Source organism: Chamaea fasciata, unplaced genomic scaffold (assembly GCF_029207755.1).
Source record: "Chamaea fasciata isolate MVZ Bird 193981 ecotype frontalis unplaced genomic scaffold, bChaFas1.0.hap1 SCAF_21, whole genome shotgun sequence".
NCBI lineage: Eukaryota > Metazoa > Chordata > Aves > Passeriformes > Sylviidae > Chamaea > Chamaea fasciata.
In genome coordinates, this window is record NW_027094106.1 from 7,562,486 (window position 1) to 7,575,744 (window position 13,259).

A 13,259-nucleotide genomic window follows, 5' to 3' on the forward strand; every position below is an offset into this window, starting at 1 on the left:
TGAAGATTCACATCTCTCTCTAAAGGAGCATGCTAAAACTACTATGATCCCATCCGGAAATGCTACAGTGCCCCACTGCCATGTCCCAAAGCACAAAGCAGCAGGAGTGGAGTGTCATTGGCAGTTTGGAGAAGCACATCACCTAAACTGGATATCCATGCCCTTAAATGTGAGTAAATGTTTCATTTTTAAAGCTCCTGTAATTCCTGGACTTTTAGAATGATATGTACAGGTAGGTCTTTAGGGTTAATGCTGTGACTCCATGACCAAGTACAAGAAGTTGAAGAATGGAGAAAGAGAAAAAAGATAAAAATTGATGCAAGACAGATTTTGAAATAATAATTCTCTTACTTGTGAGATCGAGCCTCCCATGATGAAGGAAGGTTTTTCTGATGGCACACTGGTTTTGGAGGATGGAATGAGTGGTGGTGGTGGTCTGGTGGGTCTGGTGGTGGGCAGGCGAACTCCTTCGGGAATATTGGTTATCACCTGGTGAGGGGCTGGCTGGAGAACTTGAAGGGAAAAATTGTACATTAAACATTGCAGTGTGAACAGAAACAGCACAGTACAGCCTCACTGGGCTGGAAAAACACTGAGCACCTATTCACACAAACACATAGAAAATTATCTTTCTCCCATCAACTCACAAAGTGTTTAGAGAATAATTTGATCTTCCAGATCTTTACCTGGAGGGACACTGTAGCGAGCTGCATTCATCTCAGGCTGGGGAGAGGCTTTATTGACTTCTCTTGGAGATAACCTGTAGGGGGATGCTGACCTTGTGGCTGGATTTTGCACTTGTGCTTCCTGTTCTATTCTCTTGACCTCAGCATAAGGCATATAGGCCACTGGTTTTCCTGGGAGGGTTGAAGTTATCAGAAAGAGAAGAACCCTGGGTTAGAAATTGGAGTCAAGAGGTCCAATTCACAGCACAGTTTTAACGAAGGGACTACTCCAATGCCAGACGCACCCATTAGGTACAAAGAGTGCAATTAAAAAGAAGTATTCATGTGGTCCACCAGACTTTCGTTCCCTATTTCACTGTCCATGTATGAGTACAGTTAAAATGAACGTTTTAATGCATGGAGTACATACTCCACCTTCACCTTAAGCTTCTGGAAGGGCTCCCCTAGGAGAGAACCATCGGCTCCTCTCACCTGCACGCTGCATCTTTCTCTGTAGGAACAACTCATTTTTGAGTTTGACCCAAATGGAACCAATTTCTGCCTTTACAAAGGGGCTACAATGCAGCTCTTCAACAGTAAGTGCAGCAGAGCAGGCAGGCTCCTTCCAGCGAGGAGCAGTTCCTTATCAGTTCCTTATCACACAAAAGTGTCCCTCTCCAATGAGGCAGCAGTGTCACACACACACAGAGATGTGTGTCACACACACAGGTGTGGGAACACCAACCTTCCCACTCCACACTGGGGCTCTTGGAGGTGCCACAGGGGCTCACAGCGCTCCGATATTCCATGTCCAGCTGCTCCTGGCGCTGCCGCTGCTCCTCCAGCAGGGCTGACTCGTGCATGGCCTTGATGTGGCGCTGGTAGAGAGCGTAGCCACTCACTGGGGTGCCCACCGGGACAGAGCAGGGGCTGCAGGAAACCTGGGGACAGCCAGGGGACAATATCAGGGATACCCTCACAAGCACCTCCTGGAGGAGCTCAACTCTCTCAACTCAACTCTGCCCCGCAGTCTGGGTGTTTCAAAAGGTTCACACTTGGTTTTGAGCTATTGGGTTTATGCTTAACCTACTTTCCCCCTGAAAAATTACAATAATAAAGCAAATCATATTTTTCTTCACTTGTTTAACATTTTTTTTCCTGCTTAATGTTGTGACTAGATTTAGGGGGTCACAAACACTCCTTCAAACAGCACTGAGAACTGCCCATACCATAGGTGGGATGACAGCAGCTCGGTGGTGAAGCTGTTGCAGGTCCATCTGCCCTTGCTTTATCGTGGATGATACCAGGATTGATCCAGTGGGATTTAACAGTGAAGGCTTTGACTCTCTGCTGAAGATACTGGAAAAAGAGATAGAAGGGAAAAATATCACCAAAAGGACCAAGATTACACATCTCAAAAAATTTACAGCCACAACTCTTAAATTCAAAAAACCAGCATATTTATCAGACTGGACAAAGAGCTGAAAAGTCAGAACCATGTTGTGTTCTGTCCCACAGCACACATGGTACAGGAGGCAAGAGACGCTGCTATATTTTCATAATACACAGAAATACTAAAATATGAGCTCAGAATCCCCCACATCAGAAATTTATGTATGCAGTATTTACATCAATGCAACCTTCTTTACAGACAGTGCTTTGGAAAAACACAGTGGATAGGAAAGACTACATGTATTTAGTCCATAGAAAATAAACAGTAGTCTATAACAAAATAATTTCACGTGGAGGGCTAAGACATTTGTGGAAAGATGATGTTTGAAGAGGCAGGAGAGTGCAGAAACACCATCAACTGCACTCTTCCAAAGCCCACATACGCTCCATGACACTGGATACTTTTGACATTTAAACATCTATCCCTGGCACTGTGTGTATATTAAACCACTGAGAGGGAGGGGGGCACTGGCTCCAGTGACACAGGAACTGCACCAGCTGAATACTGAAAAGACTTCAAATATCCTCAGTGGTGTCAGCCACCCCCAAAAGAGAAACAGCTCCAAAGACTGTCCATCCAAAGCCCTACTCACCCCTGTCTGTCAGGCTCTCCATCAACTTCCTCATCAGCACTGCAGGTGGCACTGGAGTCATTATCTGAATGGGACTCTGGTCTGGCTGTAGGAACTTGCTGGGACAGGCTGTAGTCCATTTCCTCTGGTTCTGACTTTTCCTTGGGTTTCTCCATCTCTCTCTCTTTGGTATCACTCTCTATTTTCACTTGAATATTCTCTGGTAGCCTCATTTCAGTCTCTACAGGTTCTACTTTGGTATGAACTGGAAGAGTAATCACAGGCTTAGCTTCAGCTGAATGGCTTCTACTGTCCACCTCCATAGGCTCTTCAGCCTCAGTGTTGATTTCTTCCTTGACCTGCGGCTCAGGGTTCTGAGTTTCAGCTGTTGATACACTTTGGGCTGGTAAAGAGGGAGATGTGCTGCCTGCAGGTTTAATGGCAGATTCCTGCTCTGCTGGGGCCTCAGTGGTTACTTTTGGAGCAGCAGGTTCAGATGGAGTTTCTTCAGTTGGTTTAGCAGGTTCTGCTGGAGTTGGAGATGGAGCACTTTCTGTATCAGAACTATTTTCAGCACCTGGGGGAGAAATGTTTTGCCATGAAGGTTCCATCAATGAAATCTGACAAATTGGGTGCAATAAGGATCCATCAATTTTAACCAACCCACCTGCAAAACAATTCATTTTGACTTATTATAGAAATGGACAATTACACAAACACTGCAACTAAAAAATATCAACTACTGAAAATCCAACACTTAGTCATCTTCTCTCATTCATTGCTAATGAATTCTATTGCCTTTTGCTCCACAAAAGACCAGCCAAGATTGAATGATGTTGAGGGTCTATAAATAAGCAAATTATATATAACAAATATATGTTTAAAAAACCACAACAAAAAACCCACCACTTGTATTTGCTTGTCTGAAGCTTTACAGAGACTATCAACTACCAAAGGTTACATGTATTTGACTCAGCTTGTTTCAACACTCCAGATGACAGCATAATCAAAGCATCTCAAAATACTAAGCAGCAAAGATCTTTAGGCTGCTAAATTCTAAAAATGCTGCATCCCCTCGAGTGAGTTCAAATTGATGAATCCAAGTGAAAGAGCATTTGAACAACAACACCACACAGCTTTCTGAGCATATAATTAGCACAAAACATAGGCTCCTTTCTGTGCACCCATGAGTTTCCTTCCCAGAAAAGTTACCTTCACTGTCTTCTGGGTTCTCTTCTTCATTAGATGCTTCAATATCTTCATCCTCCTGAGCTGACACAGTCGAAGCCACGCTCTCACACTGTGACACATCTCGCTCCTCTCGGGGCCTTCGCGAAGACTGAGGAAGACACAACATTGACATTGTACTGAAAATTCACAATTATTGCCTTTTACTGTATCCCCATTTACCAATCTGAGGTTGAAATGAAGGACAGAGAATCTCTATTTAGCACAAACCATTCACTTTTTCAACTTCAGACCAACTTTTGCTGCTCCTGACCAAAAACAAGTTTGGGAACAAACCAAGGTCTCACAGCATGATTGGGGGACAACAGAACAACTGCAGCAAATAGATATTGATGTTCTTCACCTCAGTGAGAGCAGACCAGGACAGCACTGCAGCTTAGAGGAGTCTAACACATGGCATTTTATGCTTTCAATGCCCCCAAACTTTCAGTTCCTGGACTTCTACCACCTCTCCTCTGTTCGGTAAGGTCAGTGCTTGCTGTGTTTCAAGGAGCTGTTGTACATCTACAGCTGCTCATGCACTGGTGAGGAACACAGCTTTCAGAGCACTGAAGAACTCTTCAGGCTGAAGTGTTTTACCAAGTACAAAACCTTCTGTTGCATTTTAAAGCAAGAAGTGGTTACTGTCACAGGTCAGTGAGCACCGGCCACCCTTTCTAAGAGATTTTTGTAAAAAAGGAAATGAGTGGAGTTTGCAAACAGCCTTAGTGAAGTGTGATGCATGACTTCACAAAGATCTAAGTTTTCTCCTGCGAAATATTCGATGTCTACAGCACTCACCTTCTGTTTGTGCTGTTGGAGGAGACTGTCCAGATTGTGTCTCCTTTTGTAGTTGAAGTAGAAGTTCTTACACTGAGCTTCACTTTTCGTCCCAACCATTTTGGCAATGGCTGCCCAGTTTCGCCCGTGTTCCACTAGACCTAGTCAGACATAAAAGAACCAATATTTACTATGATCAATAACTCAGCTATCCAAACCTCAATAAATGGAACAACAATGCCTATGGGAAGGCAAGACAGAGAAGTACTGCTGTCCAAACAGTTCTAAGCAGCCCACAGGAGAAGAGTCAACATAAGTCTCAAAAGATGATTTTGTCTGTTAAAGCTGCTTGCAAAACAACAGTAATTTTCAAATCAGCAGAGTGCTGGCAAAAGTCACAGCAAATATATTCAGTGATTCAGTAAATCCTTGAAATTTTATAAATGCAAGTATCCAGAAGGAAGTCAAAGGTTTTACAAGGTTTACCTTTCTTAGCAACTTCCATTTCTTCTTCTGTCCAGCGGGATGTCTCCACAGGTTCTGTAGAAGCTGAAAGAGAAACAAAGACACTGAGCAGAGAAAAGACCAGGATTCATTATCATGCCACCAATTATGCATCCCATAGTCAAGAAATCCATTTACATTATGGCTTGCTCAGGTCACTGGGGAAAGCTCTCTTGTCAGAGGGAAGCAGTCAATCTCCATTAAACCAAGTCAGAGATACAGTAGGAACCACCAAAAGCTCAGCAGAGAAAACAGTTCAAAACTATTCTGCCTACAAAATTTGGATTAATTGTCTGTCAAGGAAGATTTGTAAGTAACTTAGGTGCATTTATCACTAAAATTTTATTTAAAATGTCCGTAATTACCATCAGCTAATAAAAGCAGCAACACGCTCTAAGCTAGTTCAGTGCTGTCTCACGGCTGGAATGGTTATTTATTGGTTAGTGGGCACCAAGAAATCTACTGTTTCTGTATTAACTGAGTCTCCAACTGGATAAATGGACGAAAAGAAAAGAAAAGAAAAGAAAAGAAAAGAAAAGAAAAGAAAAGAAAAGAAAAGAAAAGAAAAGAAAAGAAAAGAAAAGAAAAGAAAAGAAAAGAAAAGAAAAGAAAAGAAAAGAAAAGAAAAGAAAGGAAAAAAAAGGAAAGGGAAAAGGAAAGGAAAAGGAAAAGGAAAGGGAAAAGGAAAGGGAAAAGGAAAAGGAAAAGGAAAAGGAAAAGGAAAAGGAAAAGGAAAAGGAAAAGGAAAAGGAAAAGGAAAAGGAAAAGGAAAAGGAAAAGGAAAAGGAAAAGGAAAAGGAAAAGGAAAAGGAAAAGGAAAAGGAAAAGGAAAAGGAAAAGGAAAAGGAAAAGGAAAAGGAAAAGGAAAAGGAAAAGGAAAAGGAAAAGGAAAAGGAAAAGGAAAAGGAAAAGGAAAAGGAAAAGAAAGAAAAGAAAAGAAACCAGTAAATAAAAGCAAGCAGGAAACTAAGTATCATTCAGTGCAAAGTGCTTTTCATTCACTCCTTTGGAATTTGTATCATCCTGTTTAAATTTCTGAACAGCACTGAGCTGCACTAGCCTCCATTTCCTTTCCATAAAATCTGCCATTGCACACAGCATGTAACAAAGACCCTGCAACAGCTTCCATTCACAAAAGTAGGACACTATAAAGTATCTGATCCACTGAAAAACTATTTTGGATTTTCCAGAAATCCCTGTAAAAATGGTTTAAAAACAAAACAAAACCAAAACCCACTATTCAGACTTATAAAAACCCACTGCTTATAAAACTCCACTGTATCAACAGAGTAAGAATTTTTTTCACAATCTCTGTTGTTTACAGCTATACAAGAACTGATGTGCCCACTTACTCTGTTCTTTACAGGCAGAACATCTGAGTAACAGAAGAGTTGCTACAAGCTCTAGAATAGCAGCTGCCTGTAACTACTCGACTGAAGCATGAGAAGCAACAAATTTTGCCACAGCACAGCAGTGCGAGAAAAAAAAAAAACACAACCTGCCCTGCCATCCTGGATAATTATTTACCAGCCACAAGATATTCTGGTATTTCTGCATCAACACAAATTAGGTCAGCCTTTTCCAAAATACACTCGGAGACTGCGTCATCTTTTTTAACCATACCAGCCAAGAAAGTAACATTTTATTTTAAAAAAAGCCTCTTGCCATCTACTGCAGAAACAACAACTTGCCAAGATCTATTTCAGCTTATGAAACTCCCTGGAGTACTCAAATATCAGGCCAATTATTTAACAGCATCCTCTGTGAGCTGCAGCCTGTAAGTGAATCTGTGTCACAGGCACCTGGATCTCTGCAGACCCATCATAAACCCGCACAGGGAGACAAGGTGTTATCACACAAGGGCTGAACTGCCTTTCCTCCCCTAAGAGGCAGCTGATTGCACATGCACTATTCATGAAGTTACACTTGTGAAGTTTAACAGTTCCACAGAGCCACAAAATTATAAGCAGGGCTAAGAATAAAGCTGGAATATTAAACAGAAGCGCGCTGCATGCCTGGAAACAGCCCCGTGTCAGTGAGGAGCCTACGACCAGCTGGGAGTGCTGTAAATGCTACTCACAAGGTTCTGGTGGGGGTGGCAGAGGTGGTGGAGGCTCTTCAGTGGCTGCAGCTGCAGCAGCATTTGCTTGTGCAGCTTCATTTGTCATTGATCTGGTGATTCTGCCCTTACGCCGACCTTGGCTGTTGGCAGTTTTTCGGCCCCGAGGAGCCGCCTGCTCCCTTTCCTCTGTTTCCTCTGGTGCAACTTCAGTTTTGTCCTTTTCTTTGGTATTCTCTCTGGGAGTAAGTAAAATATAGTTCAGTCACATTCAGAGAGCCATTGTGAGTAGATAGCCCTGAATATCAATGGACAAAAAAACCCCCCAAGCCCCACAAGGAGAACTCCATGAATTCAAAAGATGCCTTCAGTGAAACAGAATTCACTTACTGCCCACAATCTCTAGCTGCCAGACAGTATCACAGATACATGATTTTGTCAGCTTCAAAGAAAATATGAATACTCCACGGGTAATAGAACATATGAAAAAAGCCCAAACCAACACTATACGGAAATCATTACATGTTCAAAATAACAATCCCATTCGTTTTTCCACTGATCTGATTAGCTCAGCAAGACAGACAAATTTGTATATCCAAAAAAAATGTTTCATACACAAAAGAGATAGTTTTCAGTCCAGATTTCATTGTCAGGCTAATGCAAATCCTGTTCTCATCTTTGCCAAAACCTGCAATCTAGGGAGAATTTGTGCATTTCAGCATATACACACTTACTTAGATTCCTCCTTCTCATCCTTCTCCTCCTCATCTTTCTTTTCCTCCTCTTTTTTTTCTGATTTGTCTGATTTTTCCTCTTCTACCTTTTCTTCTACCTTTTCTTCTTGAGAAGGACGAGCAATCTGCTGCTGAAATGAAACAGGATTTAAACGATAACTTGATCACACAAAGGGGCAGCACCTTGTCCTCAGAGCAGCACAAAAACTGATGCTGCCTTACTTCCCACTTGATAATATTTTAAGTGACAGGCACTGCACAGTGGTCAGCACAAGAACAGAATAACTCTGCTTTATATCTTGCAAATTCCATGGAAGTACAGCGTAAGCATGGAGGTGATTGTGTACAATCACACACTGGCTGCTGTGTGTCCCACTAAAAATGAACAGCTACATTTTAGAAGTGCTGAGGGAAGTCTGACCCATGTAGTGAGGGTGCTGCTCCTCTCAAATTTTATTTTTAACTTGGTGCATTTTATAGTGAAACATGATCTTACAACTGGGGAGCAGAAGGTCTTGTAGCATGAACGTTATCAGCAACTCCAAGTCGCTTTCTGGAAATTGTCACTGGCATTGAAGAAATACAATTGTTAAAAAAAATGGGGTTGGGAATTTTTGATTTACATTTCCAGTGAGTTCACAGAAAGAAATACTTAAAAAACCAACAAAAACTCTTTTCCCTATTGAGGTGACAGTTTTACAAGTACAGTAAATACTGTGCTTGTCTCAAAACAGATATTCAGACTACATTTGTCAATTCATGGAAACACAATGATAGAGAACACAAATCATGGAAACACAAGGACAAGGGCAGAGAATTATAAGATTGCTGTTCCAGCACTTCATGAACTCAGATTTTACAATCTACTGAAAAATTCCTCAAAATAGACTTTTCTTTCTCAGAGAGGAAGCAACCTCCCTATGAGTGCAGCAGCAGGTGTCACTGTTTCACTGACTAAACTGAGGCTGGAAATAGTCACAAACTGACTTGGTTTTGACATTTTAATAATGTCAACTGGAGCAGAAACCCTAAACATTAACCACTATCATCTTGCTGCAAATTATTAGCAATTAAGGTGCTGGTTATTGATTATGCAAAGATTTCTTTCAAGCAAGATGTCAGAGACATGCTAACATAAATTATTTCCACCTTTCTAGATAGATTGACCTGAAAATAATGAGTTAAAATTGCATTTATAAAAAGAAGAATTTATAGAAAACTGTTTCTATTTAGAAACTGTAATCTATTTAGAAAACAGTCGTTGAAAATCCTGTTTCTTACCAGGCCAATTTAACATCACTTGGTTCTCTGTTACCCAGTAACTTCATTTAAGCTGCACAATCAATGCATAAACACAAACCTTAAAGGAGTCGAAGCCTCGGTCAGCGACGTTCCTGCACATTCATCTGCTGATTGAAACTTTTACTGTCCACACAAGGGGATGGGCTTGAGCTCAGGGCACGGCTCAAAAGGACAAAACCCACCCCAGCAGCGACATCACAGAGCTCCTTAGCAGAGGCTGCCTGACCCAGCAACGTGTTTATTCCAGGAAATTGTGTCATTCTGCCACTTAAGCTGCCTGCAGCAGTGCTGCCCCTCTCACACAGCACCTTCTAATCTCCCCGGAGTCACCAGAGGTGATCCCCGTCACACACAGCCGGCGAATTTCTGTCTGCTCACATCACTGCCCTCCCACCTGCTGCCCCACAGGCTCCAGCCACACACTTTGCAGGGACACGGCCAGCACTGACCACTGCCTGGCCACCAAATTCATTTAGAACTTCACTTAAACCTTCTTTCAATGAGTTATTCAAGGAATTCTCTGTAATCACAGAATCACAGGGTGGTTTGGGTTTGAAGGGACCTTAAAGATCATCCAATTCCAAACCCCCTGCCATGGGCAGGGACATCTCCTACCAGAGCAGGTTGCTCCAAGCCCTGTCCTGTGCATTTCCAGGGATAGGGAAGTTAAAGCATCATACAGCCACGGCTTTCTCTCAATTCTATGCTAAAAACTTGCTCTGCATTTGACAAGCTTTGGTTTAAGACACATCTGTTCAGTTGCCTCTGTGACACTCTGGAACAGTTTAGGCAGTATTTTATAAAAAGCCCTTTCTAGACTATTTGAGGACAAACACACATCAGAATTTTATTAGCCTTGCATCTCTTCACATTCTTGATCCAGCACTCAGTTTCTCTCAAGTAGAAGCCCCCACACTGAAACCTGAACCAAGCTGTGCTCACAGCATTCTCTGAAGGACTTCAACGTCCTTACCACGATTAATATCTCCTCCACTGCAATATTCCACTTGCTTGCCTTCTAATTTACAAAAACATATGAACTATTAGGAGTTTAAGCTGAAGCACCTGTTATTGGCCTAAGCCCATCCTGGAGCACCTCATAAATCTTCCATGACTTGTGTTTGCCAATCAGCAAGAAAGTTTCAAGTTGCTACTGAGAGATATGAAAAATATCAGCTTCAAACAAAGCTGGGGCACGGGAGGGGGAAGGGGGTGAGCTGCTCTCTGCAACTGTAAGATAAAAGTTCTGGCAAGGCAGGCAGTTCAACCCTCTCAGGTTCTTTTTTTACTAGTTATGATAGATGTTGCTAATTAACCATAAATAAAATTATAAATACAAATATGATTTTTGGCACCATGTAGTTCTTTACTATTAAGATGCTAACTGCAGTACTTCAGAGTTTAAATTTCCAGAAGTGGTAAAACATCCCTTTTAGAGTGCTGAGAGCCTTTCCATCAGTTGGCAAGTCCAGTTCAACCCTCTCCAGAGCTAAAAACCTGGCACTTTCTTGCATCCTTCACAGAGCACACATTAAGCCTGGCCAGCAGTCGCCCAAAGTTTAGAGATCTGCTGTAGCACTTAGAGTGGATCAACAACCAGCAATTACAGAGTACAACTCTGCCACAATTCCAAGAGCAAGTAATCTGAGCAGAACAAACCTTCAGTGTTCCAACTGATGTATTCAGTTACTCACATATAAATCAGCACCCACAGGAGGAGTCACAAAGTCAGGCAGAGCACCTTGAGCTGAGTTCACCAAGCAAATCCATGCCCTTGTGTCTAAAGCTGGAATTAAAATCTTTCTGTTCTACATACACTACCCAAGGAAAGCAACCATTTATAGATAGAAAACTCCATCCAATTTCTGAATTCTAACAGTTCCAATATTCTGAGATTAACAACATGGAAAAGACATTTAAATTCACAGTAATGACTTTCTAAATATCTCAGAATCTCCAGTTCCACTGCACTACAGTTGAGCCAGCTCTGTCTCCTCACCCTTCAGAAGAGCATCCAGTAAAGGTACCCCTCAACACGTGACACTTCCCATGATCACACCAACCTCACTTTATAATGGCACAGTTTTATAATAGACTGAGCCACTCCAAGTGGCAGCACTACCTCTGCTAAGTGTCCACAGTGACTGTCAACATCTCAACAATCCTGTTTATTTCCATCTTCTTTTCATTTGCCACACATCCAGATTTTAACTGCAATCCTTCTCCAATCGTTACTCCAACAACAATAACCCATCCTATTAAAAAGGATTATTAGGCTTAGAAATTCTAACAGAAGTCCTGGCAAAATACAGGTAACTTTCAGTAATTTCTCCCATCAGAGCAGAAGCTCTATGAAATCCTGTGCACAATGACAACGACCTTATCCTAAACAATCCATCATTTATGGGGAACAGACAAGGTGCTCTCCCATGACAGGACTCTTCTGCTAGAACACCAGCCCAGAATTGCAAAGGTTTAAAGCACAACAGCACCACAGAAGCACACCCCCATGGCTGTTTCTACTGAACAGGATTCACTCCTCAGTTGAAGCTGTTTGCAACAATTTTGTAATAAAAATATACATTTATTGGGACTCCTAAGAAACATTCAGTATTTGTGTATTTCAGTGGAATATTTAGTGCATTTACTGGTTTGCAGAGCAGATTTGTGCAGCCCCAAAGTTTCAGAGTTATTTTGTTTTCCAATACCAACATTAACCCTGCTAGCCTAGGACATGTATTTATAAAATGCTGGTTTTTTTCTCTCCAAAGACTTCCAGAGGAACACTTCCTGAATCAGCAGGATTTTTTTATTCACATGCATCAAATCAGTCTCTTTCTTCTGGCTCTGAAGTTCCAGTTTGACTTTGAGCCTTACCACCAAATAAAGACCACTATTAATTTTGCTTTTTGACAAGGACTGACATTTTGAACTGATTATATATTTTCCACTGCAAGTCACATGCTAAACCTAATTTCTCTTGGCTCCAACATAGGATTTAATGATGGATTCAACCTCAATGTCTGTGGCAGAGTCCACAAAGAAAATGAATTGTCTTATTAAAACAAGTAAGAAATGTGCAAAAGAAGAAGATATTTCAGAGAATTAAAACCAAACTAACCAACAACACCCTCGAGGTCAGAACCACTTAAATTTTAAAAGGGCAACAATACAATAAAGGCAAAATAATTATTCCCCCCCCCCATGCTTATAATACGTTGCTATCACAGATAATGGAACAGTTGTAAATATGAAACAATAAAATAACAGTACCCAAGGGATGAATAAATTCAACGTACCTGGTTTCTTCCCCTGCGTTTGCCGTAATTCCTTCGCACAAGGGCTTTATAATTTTCATTTTTCTTGGTCAAATAATAATATAATACACAGTCGGGAACATTCTGAAGTGAAAAAGCAGGAAAAAGTAGAGTTTACTCCTAATGAAAAGATAAGATTTGGGTTTTTAATTTCTCCCAACAATTAAAATTATTCAGCCCTCAGACAAAAATAAAAAAGCTTCTATTTATTATTGTATTGGAAAGTTGGGGATCCCACCCTAAGCTCTGTCCATATTAACAAATGTCTTACCTTTCGTTCCAAGTAGGAGGCAATTAGACCAAAGTTCTTGGGATGTTGGACAAACCTTTTACAAATAAGAAATTATTTCAGTTAAACAACATAATCCATGATCAAACATGCAAAACAATCTTGCAAACAATCTATTCCATCAGCAAGCCCTTCATTTACACAAATGAAATTAGCCCAGAAAGCCCAGTTTTCAGACTGTGCAAATTTAGAACTGAGCACTTAAAATGATAAAATGAAATTCCGTATCTACACTTCTCATTCTCATCTTAGCACAGAACTAAAGTACTTTTGAGACAATTTTGTATTTGAGGACTAAATGCATGTGAGCATACTCAGATGAAAAATAAGCCTAAAACTTTTGCAATATTTATTACAG

General features: G+C 41.1%; 1 protein-coding gene across 4 annotated transcripts in view; it reads right to left on the reverse strand.

The window, feature by feature from the left end:
* The window catches only part of NCOR1 (nuclear receptor corepressor 1), a 53,114-nt gene that overhangs the window by 14,757 nt on the left and 25,098 nt on the right, over positions 1 to 13,259 (reverse strand). Inside the window, exons 13-24 of one of the 4 annotated variants that reach the window (XM_066201749.1) lie at positions 12,884 to 12,938; positions 12,595 to 12,696; positions 7,994 to 8,121; positions 7,281 to 7,498; positions 5,183 to 5,245; positions 4,718 to 4,857; positions 3,902 to 4,028; positions 2,711 to 3,266; positions 1,895 to 2,024; positions 1,411 to 1,606; positions 687 to 857; positions 352 to 512 (exon numbers count right to left, since the gene is read on the reverse strand). In XM_066201749.1, the coding sequence (XP_066057846.1) occupies positions 352 to 512; positions 687 to 857; positions 1,411 to 1,606; positions 1,895 to 2,024; positions 2,711 to 3,266; positions 3,902 to 4,028; positions 4,718 to 4,857; positions 5,183 to 5,245; positions 7,281 to 7,498; positions 7,994 to 8,121; positions 12,595 to 12,696; positions 12,884 to 12,938 (2,047 nt within the window). Of the gene's footprint in view, positions 1 to 351; positions 513 to 686; positions 858 to 1,410; positions 1,607 to 1,894; positions 2,025 to 2,710; positions 3,267 to 3,901; positions 4,029 to 4,717; positions 4,858 to 5,182; positions 5,246 to 7,280; positions 7,499 to 7,993; positions 8,125 to 9,353; positions 9,707 to 12,594; positions 12,697 to 12,883; positions 12,939 to 13,259 lie in introns of those variants that run through there. The other 3 variants (XM_066201748.1, XM_066201751.1, XM_066201750.1) reach the window with 3 other exon arrangements.